We start from the raw sequence: 17271 nt of genomic DNA, 5'->3' as shown, positions 1-17271 counted from the left end.
TGATACAATATTCTTGGAGATTATTTTTCCTCTAATATTCAAGTTTCACTTTAAATGTTGTACTGTAACCATTGACCGTGTCAACCAGCTGCATTTGCCATTTAGTATAATGGCAATCATCCCACTTGATACAGAAAGAGGTTAACTATGAAAAATTATCCCAAAAGTGAATAATCTCTAATTCCATGATTTAACCGTAAAGATCGTATTCACATGTCTGGGCAGATGAACAGGCTGAACCACATGACAACTTCTGTACACACTGCACTTCCTGGTTGATGTCCTGTTTAGGGGAAGGGTGTGAGTTTGTCGTGTGTCTGCAACTCTGAACACTGTAAATGCTCCTGGGATCTAGCGTACTAAATGGTTGAATGAGACAACTGAAGTTTTAATGAAACTTTTCCTTAAAAAAAAACAACAAAAAACGTATCTTGGCTTAGTTTAAGAGAAGGTTGCCGCAAGTTCTGATCTAGTCATGCGGTGAGATCTGATTTGGGCTGACAATAATTTATGGTAATACAGATATTAATGATAGCACAGTCAATCTGATAATAATCTTTTCAGTGTGTAAAGCTGCAACGGGCTTTATTTTAAACTCTTACTCTTGTTAACTCATCTAACGCCCACTCTATGCTATCTAAAAACACACAACTGAGGTCAGCCATTAATTGTTTTGTCTGGGAGTGGTGAATGTATCCAGGATGCTGTGTTTGCTGAAGGTAAGTGTTTGAGAGGGCTGCTTTTACCCCAGATCCCTTAGTAATTATCCAATAGTAATTATCAAGAGACACTCATTGAATTTCATTTAAAAGACTTCACAATCTGTGAAACATTTTATTATTAGTATTATTTTTTTTCCATTTTGGAACAAAATGACACACTATTTTATGAATATAGATGTAATCATTATTACATATATATCATTTACCTACTTTTACTACTATTTAAATGAGTAAATGATGTTGCTGTACCTAAGTTTTCTATTTCTTCAAAAATTTGATCACTAAAATGAATCGGGTCATCGCTGTTGACCCATGATTCATTTTAGCAGTAGCTTTTTGCTGTTGACTCAACAGAAAAAAGCCACTGCTGATATTTGCAAAGCCTACATCAACTATTTGAACACACTGGTGACTGAATCCTATGAGCTAGATATTCAGGTGTCGCCTTACTAAGTTGAGCTTAAAAGTGGGAAACAATGAGCTCATCTCTGCAGCAAACAAATGAGCACATTCAGTGTTCATTGTTGAGCTGATGAATTACAGAAAATAATTGTACTTCCGAAGAGCTTTTTGGAGTTATTGGTTCTGGCAGATTCGTTTTTATGGTGATCTAAGATGCTGCAGCTGATATAGGAAGGAAAGCAAGATATAATAACAAATCACTCAGAAAAAGATCAATAATTCTTAGCTAAGAACGAGAATGACAAGGTTCAAGTCTTAAAAACGTGTACAAACAGGCGGGATTTACAATTTCAAGAAAAAAAAAAAGGGATTGCAATTTTATTTGAGCAAATGTTTGCTATAGAAAGGCTCCAGGATTTAATTGTGGATCTTTTATATTTCTGTATCTGCGAGCCAGCCAAACCCCCAGGAACTGAAAGTAAAGATAAGGAGAAAAAAACATGACTTAAGATTTACTCAGGCCAGGTTTCACATACACCAGCTTTGTTCTCTTTGTCATGTGTTTCTGACCTCTGTGAAACTGAAAAAGAGTCCAATGCCACCGACGAGCCGAAGGACCTGCCCTGCATACGGCTGGATGATGTTGGAACATGTGTTACAGGACACATGTTCAGAGTTGAAGCATCTCTGGAGAAAAAAAAAGGTGTAAAATGAAACATCTAATAACTTCCTGGGACACACAGACAGCTGGCCTCAGCTTGTGTTGCTTTGATTTGAACACGGAAAAAAAAAAAAAAAAAAAACCACAAAAAAAAAAATTGAGATCAATTTTAACACAATTTGTTTTGAGCTGATTGGCAACGATGCACTCAAGAACCGAGTCTGACAGTCAAAGCCATGCAGTCAGGAAGGTCCCCTAAAATAAGGGGTGGAAAGACCCTTATCACTACAAAAGAATTCATAAATAGCAGAAATCCATCCATCGTCTGCCGCTTATCCTACACTCAGTGCTGCTGGAGCCCATCCCAGCTGCCATTGTACACCTTGGATTGGCCACCAGTCAATTTTCTTGGAAAAAAAAATTCTGACATGTCTAATAAACAGGACCGTGATGTTTCACAGTTGCAGTTTACCTGTCCAATTCTCTGAAAAAGGTGATGTAATTCTTTTCCAGGATTATCTAAGTGTCAGGCCTAGAGGAAGACCCTTCTAGATATGGTGACAGATGACATAAAGGTAGTTGGTGTGCCAGAGGAGGATGAAGAGAATAGGGTTATTTACTGTGGTGTCTTCTGAATGGAGCAGCTGAAAAAAAGATCCACGTTTCCCCCCAGATTTTTGGTGACACAGTGCCTGGTCTCAGAACAAAACCGTCGTCACATTTCTTCATCTCAGTATGTGTGAGGATGAGCGCACAACTGAGCGCGCCTCTCCGGCTCCGCGCAGATAAGTTCAAGATAAATCTAAAGGGGGTGAGATTTTTGACATTTTAGCTGACATTCATTTCTCATATAGCTTGGTAAGCTAATTGAGTGGTGGCCAAACCTCCTCCAACTTCTGCTCATCTCTTAGTTGAAAGGTGATATATCACTAGTTGATTGAGAAGCTGGATGATAACATAAGCCGGCAATAAACAAAAACAGCAGGTTGTCAACTCACAGCAGCGCACGTGCCATTTAAAAGGACAGGGTCAAAGAAGCCGCAGCAGTTCAGTGTCTTCTCGATGTCAGCCTGAGTCGCCTCAGAAGTTTCCCATCCTGCCTCCAGAAGTTGATTCTTTGATGGAAAGTTTAAACATTCTAAGCAACTGACACAGTGTGGGTTCACAACAAGCAACAATATAGTAGAACTTGAATTTTTTTAAATATGAATGAATGTCATAATCAAGTGGGGATAAATGAGTTAGACACAGTAAAGACGTTAATAAAATCATTGCCTTCCCTTCCTGATGAGGATGACTTTCAATCCATCTCATCCTAATTTATCATTTGACTCCCTCTAACCTTGAAAGTGAAACCTAACTTGGACATTTAGTTCTTGTACATACACATGAAACTTTGTTTTCGCTTTGATAGTGAGATCAGAAACATGAAGAACAAAACACCAAAACTCTTTACCAAATTCATGATGTTAAAGAAGTAAGCCAGATTTGTAGCAGAAAGAGAAAAACATGAAACATCACATGGTCTCAGTCAGAAATTACGTGATCTATGCACAACCCAGTTACAATATACGTGTTTCTTCATGGTACGGAATACAAATAAATACACATTTATTGCTGGATAAGACAAAGTCAACATACCTGTTGGTTTTTATTTAGTGCCAAACAAGCGCAGGAGATTGAAAACTGCACGACAAACACCACGAACAGGATGATCATGTACTGGACCAGTTCAGGAACTTTGATAATTATCTGAAAAGCTAAAAGAAACAAGCAGATTTGCTGCACTTTTCCGAAATAGCCTATGCCGGTGTAAAACAGGGGTCCCAAAGGCAAGGGGTATAAAATTCTTTGCCAAAAAAACTTACGATCCATGAGATGATCATAATAAATGGAATCTGAAATTTTTCGAAGCAGCAAAAATATTAAAGTTCTGTAGACCATAAAGAAACCTGACCGTTTTGCAAACAAAATATAATCTAACCTGGTTTTAAGAAAAAGAAAAAGAAAAGGAAATGGCTCTGGCTCAGTTGGGAGAGCAGTTCCAATTGGTTAGCGGGTGGTGCAATTCTTAGCTTCTCCAGTCTATATGCCAAATAGCACGACACGAAAACCCAAGTTGCTCTGGATGATCTGGTTAGAGCCTTGCTTTGTAGCTTTGCAAGACGCTGTGTAAGTGGAGACCATATCATTGGTTAATCATGAAAAATAGGGTACTTATCCAAAAAAAAAGAAAAAAAAATACAGGCTAAACAAAAAAAATGTGCTTTAAGTCATTTGCTGTAATGAGTCCAACTACTGCGATTCGCAAGTTTGTGCATTACACCCACTTAGTAAATATTACCGCTGTGACAGGTCAAGCCAACTGCGCCTGATCAGATGAACAGAATAAGTAACAGACTCTGGCGGATCATTCAGCTTCCTACATGCTTCACTTCATAATCATCTTCATAAACCAAATTTGTCCGGTAAGACAAGTGGAAGGATACAAAAAAGAGCAGCACCTGGTGGTGGTTGAGGGCAGCACAGAGCCCCACAAAGGCCACCACAAACAGGAAAATACCGACAGCGATGACCCCCGCCACCAATCGGATGCTTGATATCAGGCCAAACCATTTCCCCCAGGCGGCCACGCCGATCAGAAGCAGGCTCACCAACTGACGGGGAAGAACAAACATTGCAGATGTGTCCAGGACAAAGAATAACAGACAAATTGTCCCTTTTTAAACGCCGCTTCGGGCACAAACCTGCAATTGCTCAACCAGCCAAATGACACAAATGACTTCACCTTTTACCGTGACTGTCCATTGTTAAAAAAGGACAAGTATGTAAAACTATTTTGCATTGTATAGCTGCTAATCATAGGATATCACATTTTACATTTGAAAAGAAATTGAATTTTTTTAATCAAAATTAACAATATCAACTAACAGGTATTAACATAGCATGAGTAAATCAGTTTGTTAATTCTGAGGATAAATAATTAAAGAACATAATTACAAAGTGATTGAAGGCCTGAGTCTTGAGAGTTTCATTAATTCACTAAGGATTAAATATATTGTAGATATATTGTCACACGAGACATGGCATAAATTGCTATAACACTACATGCACTGACATGAAATTTATTTCAATCTTTCGGTTCAGGGGAGATTTTTTTTTAATTTTGGTTTCTTTTTTTTGTTCTCGTAGAAAGCTAGCGAGGAATGAATGATAAAATACTAATGATGAAAAAAAAATATGAGTACATATTATTTTAATAGTTTGTGTGTAAGTGAAAAAATATGTAACCCCATATGTAAAATATAAGAACTACGCGTGTCATTACGCACAAAAATATTAAAAGCGTCACAAGAACACAATAAAACGTATATCTGACGCATTCAATGCTACAGTTTAGAGATAATCGAAGTCGAGGCTAGTCGACAGAGACGCGCCAACAAGGTGTATTGCTGCCAGTGCGGCAGCAAAACACCTTACTTACAACATAAAGTATGTTGAGGGCGCAGAGGGAGTTCTTGGTGCAGTAAAATCCGCCGCAAACCATCGCAGCTCAGCGGTCCGTCCGACGGTTGACTACTTTTTACCAGGCCGGCGTAAAACCAGGAGTCCGAGTGAGCGTCTCCCCCGCTGGTGAGGAAGCAGGTGTGTTTCCGCCAAGTGAAGCTGCGCGCTGATTGGTCCACCGTGACCAATCTTTTTCCACCATCACAATTACCAAGTTTCTGTCGAATTTGTGTCTGTTTTTATCACGTTTTTATATAGGGACAGTCGACTAAAAGTAGGGAGTCCATCACATAACGATTTATAGCTTAAAAAAACTTTCAACAACAATGTGTGTAGAAAAAAAAACTCGTACAGAAGGTCGCGTTGGGGATTCAGCCAATCACGGGCGACAATGGATAATAGGCGGGATTTAACTCGGAAGCGTCACCCGTCAATCAAAGGGCCACATCGATGACACACAAACTTGCCAAAGCAAAATGAAAATGTTCACAAGATACTGTTACTGAACAAAACCTTTGTTTGGACAGGGGCCTTTTTTTATCTAATAAGGCTTTTAGGGCTGTTAAGTTGTGTATACTTTTCTTATTATATTCTTAAAAGCTGTTTGTTATTTTCATTTCTTTCAAAGACAGAAAAAAAAGTGCACTGAAGGGGAGAAATTTTGTTTTATTTTTGTACTGGAGTCCCTGAACACACTTTGGCCTGTGGCCTCAGAGCGCTCTGATTGGTTGCTATCATAACGTTTAAATATCCCTTCAAAATAAGATTCAGATATGCCACAAATACATTTATAAAGAATATTTTATTTTCATGAAAATTTCAAAAATTTTAGAATATGGAGTCAATGTCAAGAAACCTTAATAGTGCATTCGCATTTACTGATGTGGTGGCCCTCAGTAATGTCTTCTGTCCTTCGTGTTTTTTTTTTTTCTTTCAAAATATTCCAGGGGCTTGTCTTTTAATCCCGGGGTCTTTGGTCTCTAAGTGGCGAAGCAGTTTTGACGGCTTCATTGCCTTGTTCGAGAGGCGGTTGCCGCATATTATGCAGACTGGGCTTGGTATGTGGGAATCACCTACCGGGATAAAACCATATTTCAAGCAGGATTCTCTTTGGGGAGTGACCAGGATGGATAGGATCAGGAATGAGTATATTAGAGGAAGAGCACATGTTAGATGTTTTGGGGAGCAGGTCAGACTGAGATGGCTCATTCATGTACAGAGGAGGGAAAGTGAATATATTGGTAGACGGATGCAGGAATTTTGGCTGCCAGGCAGGAGGTCTTAAGGAAGACCAAAAAGAAGATTTACGGATGTAGTGAGAGGATATGGAGATAGCCGGTGTGAGAGAAGAGGATACAGAGAATGAGGTAAGATGGAGAGGGTTGATTCGCTGTGGCGACCCCTGAACGGAAAAGCCGAAAGGAGAAGAAGGAGCAATTTGATAATGCGGCCACCTAAATTACTGAAAAGAATCGGGATCGGTGTAGGCGACACCGGCTCTGTATTTACTTAGTATCGTATTGATACCAAAACATGCAGTATCGCACACCACTACTGGCGACTTCTCTTCAGCGTATCCTCAAGAAGTTCGACATGACTGCACACTGCTCTCATGGAGTGGCAGTGGTGCTGCACATTCTATGCTCCATGCAGGATTGGGGTATGGATGACTCCCGCCTTCATTTCGTGCGTGTTTTGGCATCATCAGTGGTGATTGTTTCTTATAATTTTTTTTCAGTAAATGAATTAGTTTTTCTGCAATGTACTGCACAGTACTCTAATGTACTCTCCTCCCCTCTACCCTACTCTAATCTACAGCACTTGGCAAGAGATTGCATGAATAATAGCTAGAATTTACCAGCCACTGACAAAACTGTTAAATAAAGAGGAGGTTTGCGTGAGATCAACGGGTGATAAATTCGACCCAATTCAACTTGTCTTAAAATAAGAATTTAATTTAGCCTCCTAGTTTTTACCGGGTAAAGTGAAAAAACAGTCTCACACACGTCCCTCCATGCAATTAGACAATATGGGATTGGGGAGATGTCACAGTTTTGTACATGAAAAATTGAACCAATTAGTTCTGCTGTGTTTCACTGATACAAAACAAGGACTGTGATGATAAAAATGTCAGGGTTCACACCTGATCCCCATTGTAATCGGCGCCAGCTGCAGCAGATGCCGCTAATCAAGATCCCTATAAAGGGCAGCGGCACGCTCTGCCTGGCGCTGGGGGATTGTGGCTCTTACAGACCACTGTGAATCCCTGCCAGGACCGGACCCCCCCCCATCCCTGCCAGGACCGGACCCCCCCATCCCTGCCAGGACCGGACCCCCCCCATCCCTGCCAGGACCGGACCCCCCCCATCCCTGCCAGGACCGGACCCCCCCCATCCCTGCCAGGACCGGACCCCCCCATCCCTGCCAGGACCGGACCCCCCATCCCTGCCAGGACCGGACCCCCCATCCCTGCCAGGACCGGACCCCCATCCCTGCCAGGACCGGACCCCCATCCCTGCCATTGTGGCTTGCAGAGCCCTTGCCATGACCGGACCCCTGGTGTGACCTCTGTCCCCTCCCTCGTTACGACTGGACCCAGTCGGCCGGTGTGACCTCTGTCCCCTCCCGCAACCCGTCCAGTCTGCCACCCTGCCTGGGGCCCGCATCTGCAACCTGTCCTGTCCCGTCTGCAACCTGTCCTGGTGAGACCCTGCAACCCGTCCCGTCTGCAACCAACCCCGTCTGCAACCCGTCCTGGTGGGACCCTGCATCATGTCCCGTCTGCAACCCGTCCCGGTGAGACCCAGCCTCTGCAGTCCTGCCTGCAACCCGCCCTGCCATGTCAACCCAATAAAAGCGCTTTCAACCACCCATCTCTGCTCTGAAGTGTGGTTCCCTGCTCGAGTCCGCCCCAGCGACTCATGACAAAAAATGAACGCATCCACTGTTTTTGCAACATCTTTCAAAAAAGAAGAACTTCAAGTTGTGTCATTCCCCTCATTGGTTTTCACCCTCTCTACAACCATAATAAAACCACATTGTGATCGGAGGAAAAATAACGGAAGAACTAAATTATGTGAAGGTGGCAAGACTCGTGCCGTGAAAACATGTGGTGAGTTTATTTTCTCTTTCTGACCCCCTAACTTATCAGTTGCACTCAGGAAGTAACCGACCCTTTGATAAAGACCCCACCGGGTTTTAGTTCTATCACATCACGAGTGTTGCATCTCCTTTCAAAACCCATGTTTTGTGTGAAACTTTATCCAATTTATACATTAAACAGGACTCAGTCATTAGGGTGCAGTTTCGAACTTTTAAAGGACATGTCTTGTGATTTTCCAAGATTATATTTTATGTATTCTAATTGCATGTTCAAGTATATGTATACACACACAGCCTGTTTATATCTTACATAATGCTACCCAATACTTTAAAAACTCAAAGGATGCCTCAACTGTGTAAAATGGTCATAAAGAACAATATTCAAAATAACATTGTAATTATAAACCTCTTAAATTCTTTGTGTAAACCTGAGCTAATCAATAATCATTTGAGGTACAAGAGAAGTTTTGCTTAATATTCTGATATGATGAGAGAAAATTCACCACTTTATGTTATAAAATATCTGTAGTATTATTACAATAAATATTGTCATTAACCATGAAACCAATCACATTCAGAAAACCAAAAGTATGTTTTTTAATGTCAATGATGCTGACCTTTGACCTACCCCTGCCAGAAGGCATGTTAAAATTGTTACAAAAGAGGAAATAAAGAAAATTCATGCATGTTTGTTCCAGACAAAGGGAAAAAAATCGCACCTTTCAACCTAAATGCTTCCTTTAGCCAATTCATCCGGTGATGATTCACTCTGTGTGTGTGTGTGTGTGTGTGAGGGATTCACTGTATTTTTGTTCACTGCACATGAGAAGGTAGAAGGGAAAGCCTTTCATATGGATCACCTTTCAGGTTTCATGATTAAAAAAATCACAAGCTACATTCAAAAGGAAGATATATGATGGGGAAATCAATTCATAGTTGTGAATGTCTGTTTAAAAAAATAATTTATATTTGTAAACTGCACTATCTACTCCAAATCAATATTTGTACACATGACCGTGGGGATCTTATACTCTGGTTAAATGTCCTTTTTTAGCCCCCTTTTTAGAGAATCCCCATGACTGTGAGTTGATCTATGAAGAGGTAAAGATGGATTCACAGCCCATCCCAGGTTCTATGGGCTTTACAATGCTGCTTACACATTAACATTTCTTGAAACCATTTTTATAATGCAACCAATTCATCATTCAGCTGCTCACTCTGTTTCAAGACATGAAATGTATATGATTGGTTTATTTCATCTTCATTCCCTGCTGGACCACAATGTTGTGTGTTTCGTTTGTATGTCTAATGTTAAACTATTTGTCTTTAAACTTATTTGTATTTTCTGTTAAATAACCTGAATGCAACATGTCTGCGGACATGTGTCAACATCCAAAAATGTGTTATTTTGGTGATGTTATTTTCTTTTACCTCTAAATCTGGATAATATCCTCATCATTCATTCCCCTTGACATTACTTAATGTCATGTTTAACCGGCTACATAAGTACACAGAACAACTTTTTCTTTAAGTTTTAAAATTTGTAAAATACCAAGAGAGAATATGCACATAGTGAAGTATACACTTTCATGACACTGTAGTCTGATGAAGCTACATCTTGTTTTTTCTTTACTGATGAATAGTTTAGAAACCTAATCTAAGTGGATGGCTACAATTCAAGTCAAACTATTACTTGTTCTCCAAAAAGTGGGAGTGTTGGCATGATAGTTGGAATGACTGCAGAGAAAAAAACATAAAAACTCGCGGCGATCGAAATCCAGGAGGAACAGGCGGGTGATTGCATCGTTTCATCATTTCAAAACTAATAAAGCAGCTAAAAATGTCAGCATTTATATTACTGTTTTTGAAATTTATCATGTGTTATTTTGTACTCAACCAGGAGTCAAATTGGATCTAATGAATAAATAAATACAAATGAAGCTTCAAAACTCAAAATGTAAGAGACACTGACAGCTTCTTTTTGATGATCACAAAATGTTGCCACAAATTCAGGAATTCATCAATAGCAACACTGAAAAGTACAGTGACGAAAGCCATAGACTGGACTGTAAAAAAACTTTAGTCATGTAAATAGACAATGTATATTTGAAAATCACTTGACAACTTCAGTGCTACTGAATCTTTGGTTTTAGGAGAGAGCATGAGGAGCTAGTTGGCAAAACATAATGTCGGAAAGCAAGAAACGGAAAGGAAGGAGGACACAGAAGGGGATTGAGAAATAAGATAAGATTTTATTGATCCCCATGGGGAAATTTGAGTAAAACCCTTTTAAAAAAAGCCTCTATTTAACATAAAATAGTTTAAAAAATAACCCAAATTATTATCTGAAACAGACCTAAAAATTGCAATGATCATACACAATAATCATACACACAGAATACTTTTTTACATTTGAGGAACTATGTGAATATGTAAGTATTTTTTATAAATATTTTTATAAATATTTCACAAAGTCTTTAATTGAATTCAGAACAGCACTACATTCAGGACCCCTGGTGCATTTAACTAGAAAAGAAATTAAACTCTTTTGCCTTCTAAAAATTTTAAATTACCGGTACTAAAAAAAAGAAATAAAAATAAAATGAAAAAAAGAAATAAATAATAGAAACCCACATGACATTTTTGCCTGTGATGAGTTTGAAATGAACCAGACAATTAATGTTTAAATGCAGGCCAACATTGGTGTGAGGTGGAGGGCTATCGTGCTATTAGACGTCCCAAAAAAAATCTTCTCTTAAACTATTGACTGAGCAGCACCATGTGTTAACATTCCTCCCTTCTTTCTGTGCAGGTTCTGGATCCAAAAACAAAGAGGATCAAAAAGAGGATCATGTGGTTTAAGTATGTTTAAGTATATTTAAGTATGCCAATATCTGATTCACTGGTCAACTTGAAAAAAAAAAAATAGCTGTGGCATGAGGGACCGCTAGATCTGTCAATCAAGAACCCTGATTAAACCCGATTAGGATGGATAGACCACTAGATAATTTGACAGGGGTTAACTATTGTAGTTCAGAATATTGAGTCAAGTCTTGAATCTTTGTCTTAAGTGCTCAGTCAAGTTGGTTTTTGTTATAATGCATCAAACTCTTTCTGATATGACCACCGCTCCTGCACTGGCACTCACAAGGAGTAAGACACAAGCTGGGATCAGTTCTATGTCTTGTACGAGCCGAGGATTTCATAGTCATTGTCCTGCATATCTAGTATTAAACGCCTTGTAAAGTTAATGGACATAAAATTCAAATGACTAAGAAGCGTTACTCCCTGCTGAAGTGTCTATGCGTGTATGTTTGTGTTCATCATTGGAACTGCGAAAGGTCCGAACCAGCTATTTGAATTGGCTCTTTCTGCATTTAGGCTGCATGTTGAAAGGATGGCAGGAAATCATTTCTTGTGAGGTGAAACCGACCTGACTGACCCTGCAGGAAGGCGAACAATGCCAAAGTAATAAAGCTTTGACTTTTTCCAGCACATTAGCTGGGTGGATCGAAACTTAGACGACTAAAAGTACACAAATAGTCTCAGCAAAATCAGTTTGAAGATCCAAAAAATGAACTGATACGTTATGCATGTGGTTTCATAAAATAAAAGCAAATGTTATTGTTGTTTTTAATGCTAAAATAATGATCAATAGGTGTTGGCATTTTTTAGGTGAAAGCTGTCAAAGTTATTTATTGGGGTGGAGGTATAAAATGTCGTAAAACTCAAGTAAGGCACGAGCGGCTAAATTAGCTCTTTAGGAGATATTTTACATCAAAAATAAGCAAATCAAGAAAGAAATGTGACAGACTGAGCTCAAGTGATTCTTAGCCAACTTCCTACATTGATTTTTTTTAATATAATAAAAAAGCAGATGGTTCCTGAAACAAGTGAATGGCTCTTACGAAACAGGTGCCTTTTTACTTGACTCACAACATCACATTTGCTGCTAGGAAGAGGAACTGTTCCTCATCTGATCCGAGGGGCTAAATTCGTCAACTTTCTATTTACAGTGGAGGCCAGTCAATCGATGTAAAGATGGAGGAAGAAGTGAATTATTCCACGGTTGTTTTCAAAAGGAATGGTTTGACCCCACCGAAAGGTATGTCTTCACTTCATGAATCCTACTGTTTTCATTATTGTCTTCTGTTTTTCTTAAAATTATTACAACAGGTTCAACAGTTGGTCGTTTCTGCGTTTCATTTAACTCCTGCTGCAATATGCTGTTATATTAATCCAGTTTCACCCATGAAAATGTCCTCATATGCGGTTGTTCTTGTTTTTCAGAGAAAAAAGAACGGAAGGAAACTCAACATGAAGACTTTAAAGAGTCTGTTAGGCGTAAGTTGAAATTGCAACATATCTTGTTTTTACCATTGTAACAATATTTTTTCAGTACAAGAGCACTCTTCACCAGAGGTACATTTTCTTCATTTTTCTTTACTTGCAAAATGAATAACTTTTAATGGTCAGTGCCTTTTGACATTGCCATACATACAAATACAATACATTTCCAGAACAGACTGTATATGTAAGTAATCAAATGCAAGTTTTAAAATGTGGTATTGAATCAACATAAGTCATTTCCAGTAAGTTAATGTCATATATCTGGCAAGAAGATTATTGTGAACCAAACAAGAAATGTTTGTCTCGTGTTTTTTTTTTTAGATTAATTAAATTATATCTGGGTCTGCTTGATGAATGCATATTTGCGTTCCTCATCTCTTTGTTTCCAAAGCGATGCAAAACATATCTATTTTGAAATGAAAATGAATGCAGATTCTTAAAACAGTTGAAGAAAATAAATTATAAAATTATAAGTATTTAATTTTACTTTGCAATTTAATTTCTTCTATAGTCTCATTAGCAAACTGATGATGATCCTGCTGATGCATCTATTAATATATCAGTATAAGACTAAATAAGGGCTGGTCATCTACAAAATAACAGATAATTATTATTAAAGTATGACATCATTGGATTTAAAGTTTGACACCAAGACCACACAAAAATGTCCCCAAAAATCTCAACTTTATAAACATTTTCAAAATCTGCGTAAAACGTGTCATTGGTGATTTTCATCACTAAGATGCATGATTTGCAATTTTTAATGAAAAACCAGACATGCAAAGTTGATGAAAGAAGAAAAAAAATCCACCTCTTACACACTCTTTTTCTATCCACTTACTGAGTGAAATGGAGCATGCCTGCATGTTATTATTATTATCTTAAATAAAATAAATAATAATAATAATAATAATAATAATGATTAAAAGAAATTAATTGGGAAATGAAAAAATAAAGATTAAAAGACAGCCTTCTGTGAGGCATTATTTGCATAATATACTGTAAGGATGATTCGTAACTATAATGTGAACCGTCAAATAAAAAATCTCAAATGATACAAAGAGTTTGATTGAATTCTGAGCTCTGGTTTTATCACGATATCCACACTGTATGTTGATGGCATTGTTATAATGAACCTGATATACAAAATCCATAACCCCTAAATAATTGTCTGAAAATGCCCTTCAGAATATACTGATGATAATCCTCAGTGTTGACTGGACAAACTTGCAGACAAGAGAATGATTACCTGTTAGAACATTAGAACATTTACTACTGCGATGAAGAATTGACTAATTGAAACCCCTTTTGAACTGGATTGTTTTTCACGGCAAAAGCAGAAAACAAAGTAGCTACAAAACCAGGTCTCCTCTGTCTGATGACTGCATGCTGTGGGATACTTTGTGTGGGATTGCTGTGTTTTGTCATCTACGGTAGGTATTCCTTCACCTTCCTGCATATAGTTCAGTACATAGTTGCAGTTGAGAAATACAGCTTGAGACCAAATACATCATCTCTATGCTTTTCACTAACAAATTAACGTTCTCAAAGAATAAAATGAAATGGTAATTTGGATGACCACATGATTCTAGCTCAGTTTTGTCACTTTTTTGTCATCCAGATGGAGATTTGAATTAGTTTGTTGTTTGATAAAAAGTCCTGTGCTGCAACCAATTATTTTCATTTATTATTTGTGAGTTCAATATAATAAAATTACATGAATCTTAAATGTCAGAGAATTATTAAAAATGTCAGTCAATGGTTTCTAAAGCCCAAGATGAAATCTTTAAAAGACGTTCTATCCCCTACCACAGAAAGTAATATTCACTATTAAGAATTTGGAATTTGTTTCTTGGCATATGATTCAAAATCTTCTCTCCAAAATTTCACAAAATCAAAACACTGATGTATATTAACATCCCAAATCCCTTTTGTTTTATTTTGGAGAAAAGCAAAACATTTTTGTTTTCATGTAAGTTAGTATTATCTGCATTTGCAGTGGCATTCCTTTTATTAAACAATTTCCTTCAACAGTGTGTTTGCTGTCATCTGCAGCTTCAGGAACAAATTCTATACTTTGCAGTTACTAAAACCATCTTTTCATCAAATGCTGTCCCGATGTTGCCAGATTGTGTAGCTCCCCAGACATTTGCTACCGAGGTATCAATCTTAGCTGAATAGGAACATTAACCAGTAATTTTGCAGCTTTAACCACCTCATTTGGGTGTCGCAAGTGAAGTGAGATCCAAGTAGTTTTTTGGATTAATTGCTCAATACAACTTGTCAGAGCACAGAAATTGTCTTGCTTTTCTGAAACCTGTTTTCCTAAGATACCTAGAATAGGCAAATATCTGGATTCAATTATATTTTGGGAGTAAAAGTTCTAAATGGGGTCTTTTTAAAGTGCTTCTCTGAAGGCAGAAAATGTCTCTCTGATGGTGAATATATGGTCTGATTATTCACAGTCATTGTGGAGATGGACAAAGAGAGAGCAGAAACACAAGAGCTGAATGGCTGCTTGGAGAAAGAGACTGAAACCCTGAGTAGAAAGAGAAACTTCTTGTCTGCTCTTATGAAATATGAGACTTTCCCCGTGGCTGAATATTGTCCCAAGAACAGTAAGTGTGGGTTTGAGGATTGGTTTGGACAGGCACAGTATGTTTTGACAGAAGTCAACAGGTTTGAATGTAAAGACACACCATCAAGAATTAATTTGTTAAGATTTAGCAATTTAACAGGTAGGCATAAAATAATTATTTGTACAAATGCAGTACATTTGGACTCTCGAAACCAATGAAAGAGCATTATTCAAGACAAGCTTCAGGGAAATATAGAGCTGCATGTTATTATTATCATCAAATTGTAAAATTTGCTAATAACAAAAAAAGCTGGACGAGGTGGTTTATTTCCTCGGTTTGACACTTTGACAACCTTCAGGGCAAGCAACAATATTAAAATTATTTCTACTCTTCTGTGAATGCAGACTGCCAACCATGTCCCCAAAACTGGATGCTTTTCATGAAAAGGTGCTACGTCATTCATTTAAAATGGCAGAATTGGAAAAAAAGTCAAAGCACCTGCGAGAAAGATAATGCGGATCTGGTGGTTATTGACAGTTTTGAAGAACAGGTAAGGGTTACCAATGTTAAAGTTATGAAATCCCTGTATGGGATTCAAATTGCTGAGTAATTTCAGTAGCACACACATGCACACATACAGAGGATAGACTGAGCTTTAAAAGTTTATTAAGAAGACAAACAAAATGTAAAAGTGTGTTCTCATGGTTCTCTTGACAGCAATTCCTCAGTAATAGCACAGAGGTGTACACCGACAAGTTTCATGGGTACTGGATTGGCTTGGAAAGCGATGATGACGAGAACTGGCGCTGGGTTAACGGATTTAATGACACTCTTAAGTAAGAATGGTGTATATTACAAAATATCATATTTATATGTGTATGCAACAATATATATATAAACATATATATATATATATATATATATATATATATATATATATATGTATATATGTGTGTGTGTGTGTGTATAAGTACACACACATATATACAGATTTTAATGTAGATTACTAAGAAAATGTGATTGGAGTCACATAGAAACATATCTGGACTCATATTCAGCATTATGAGCTTGTACAGCCTCAGATATACCTCACATAACATTAATCTACTTGTGGTGAGTTAAATTTTCTCCATGAGGGAGGAATGTTCCTTGGAGGTACTAATAATCTTCTTCTTCTTAAGGTATTGGGTGAAGGAGGGAGTTGGTGACGGTGGTCCTTGTGCGCAGTTGATGCCTAATATTGCTGAAATTACAGCAAAATGGGACACGGCAAAGTGTTACCTGACAAACAGATTCATCTGTGAGAAAGAGGCCATTGTGTGGCCTTAATAATCCCATGACGTTCTCAAAATGTTCCTCTTTTAAACCTATGAAGTGTGTTTGACAGAGTGGTTTAACTCATTTTCATTCATTTCCTCTGCAGTTATGGAAGATATTGACAATCACTAAAATCATTGAACTTCCTGAAAGAGGACTCATCAGTCATGACCATGAATATGTGATAAGTTGACATTTTGAATTATTTTCCTTAACAAATTAGCAAATTAGAAAATTTGCCTCGCCATTTAAATGATCTCTTTGTAGAGTTTCAATTCCATCACAAAAACATTTACCCCCTCAAAAAATGATCCCAGTCAAAATACTATTGATATTGTATAATGTACATTTTTTTCTGACATAAATTACTGAATTTTGTGGATATTATAATGAAGCAATATTAAATCTGCTTCGCCAAAAGCTGTTTGTGTGTCCTTCCTGTCAACTCCTCTTTCAGTAACGGAAAAAAAATCAGTAAAGGGAAGCTTAGATGTAAAGTTGGGTGTTCAATGCCCTTGTAAAAATGAAAAAGAAAGATAGTGGGACTTAAAATTTCCAAATTTCATCAGCTTAAAAAACTGGGCCTCAAAAATCTGGCATTTGACCAAGTTACTGCGAATTACTTAAACTG

The 17271-nt window shown here is 37.8% G+C and overlaps 2 protein-coding genes across 3 annotated transcripts; one reads left to right on the top strand and one right to left on the bottom strand.

Annotated features, from left to right (window-relative positions):
• Window positions 1–709: 709 nt before the first annotated feature.
• Window positions 710–5417, bottom strand: tspan13a (tetraspanin 13a). Its single transcript, XM_086154354.1, has 6 exons — window positions 5270–5417; window positions 4275–4442; window positions 3427–3507; window positions 2784–2900; window positions 1695–1811; window positions 710–1596 (listed from the first exon to the last, which is right to left on the bottom strand). The coding sequence occupies exons 1-6, from the start codon at window positions 5330–5332 to the stop codon at window positions 1522–1524; spliced, it is 621 nt and encodes a 206-aa protein (XP_086010480.1). The 5' UTR covers window positions 5333–5417; the 3' UTR covers window positions 710–1521.
• A 2925-nt stretch (window positions 5418–8342) lies between these two features.
• LOC147230279 (C-type lectin domain family 9 member A-like) lies at window positions 8343–17012 on the top strand. 2 transcript variants are annotated; one of them, XM_086153577.1, is made up of 10 exons: window positions 8343–8404; window positions 11207–11256; window positions 12411–12499; window positions 12685–12738; window positions 14076–14177; window positions 15210–15362; window positions 15728–15873; window positions 16041–16159; window positions 16505–16623; window positions 16747–17012. In XM_086153577.1, exons 2-10 carry the CDS (start codon window positions 11246–11248, stop codon window positions 16770–16772), a joined length of 819 nt encoding a protein of 272 aa, XP_086009703.1. In that variant the 5' UTR covers window positions 8343–8404; window positions 11207–11245; the 3' UTR covers window positions 16773–17012. The 2 variants fall into 2 exon arrangements, with proteins under 2 accessions (XP_086009703.1, XP_086009702.1); XM_086153576.1 differs by having other exon boundaries at window positions 16505–17012.
• Window positions 17013–17271: the final 259 nt, after the last annotated feature.

This window comes from Fistularia commersonii, chromosome 10, assembly GCF_037954325.1.
Source record: "Fistularia commersonii isolate RoL2024-O1a breed Wild chromosome 10, RoL_Fcom_v1.0, whole genome shotgun sequence".
NCBI classification, from domain to species: Eukaryota; Metazoa; Chordata; class Actinopteri; order Syngnathiformes; family Fistulariidae; genus Fistularia; species Fistularia commersonii.
The sequence above is the reverse complement of the archived record's forward strand: the minus strand, read 5'-3'. Positions and strand labels throughout refer to the sequence as shown.

What these genes read in the sequence shown, in the direction of transcription:
- tspan13a (XM_086154354.1), bottom strand. Translation starts at nt 5,332, where the DNA reads ATGGTTTGCGGCGGATTTTACTGCACCAAGAACTCCCTCTGCGCCCTC. An exon ending in CACTAAATAAAAACCAACAG is followed by an intron (nt 2,901 to 3,426) that starts GTATGTTGACTT and finishes TTTCCATCAAAG; the next exon opens with AATCAACTTCTGGAGGCAGG. An exon ending in TAAATGGCACGTGCGCTGCT is followed by an intron (nt 1,812 to 2,783) that starts GTGAGTTGACAA and finishes TTTTTTCTCCAG; the next exon opens with AGATGCTTCAACTCTGAACA.
- LOC147230279 (XM_086153576.1), top strand. An exon ending in CTTTAAAGAGTCTGTTAGGC is followed by an intron (nt 12,739 to 14,075) that starts GTAAGTTGAAAT and finishes TGTTTTTCACGG; the next exon opens with CAAAAGCAGAAAACAAAGTA. An exon ending in GCTGTGTTTTGTCATCTACG is followed by an intron (nt 14,178 to 15,209) that starts GTAGGTATTCCT and finishes GATTATTCACAG; the next exon opens with TCATTGTGGAGATGGACAAA.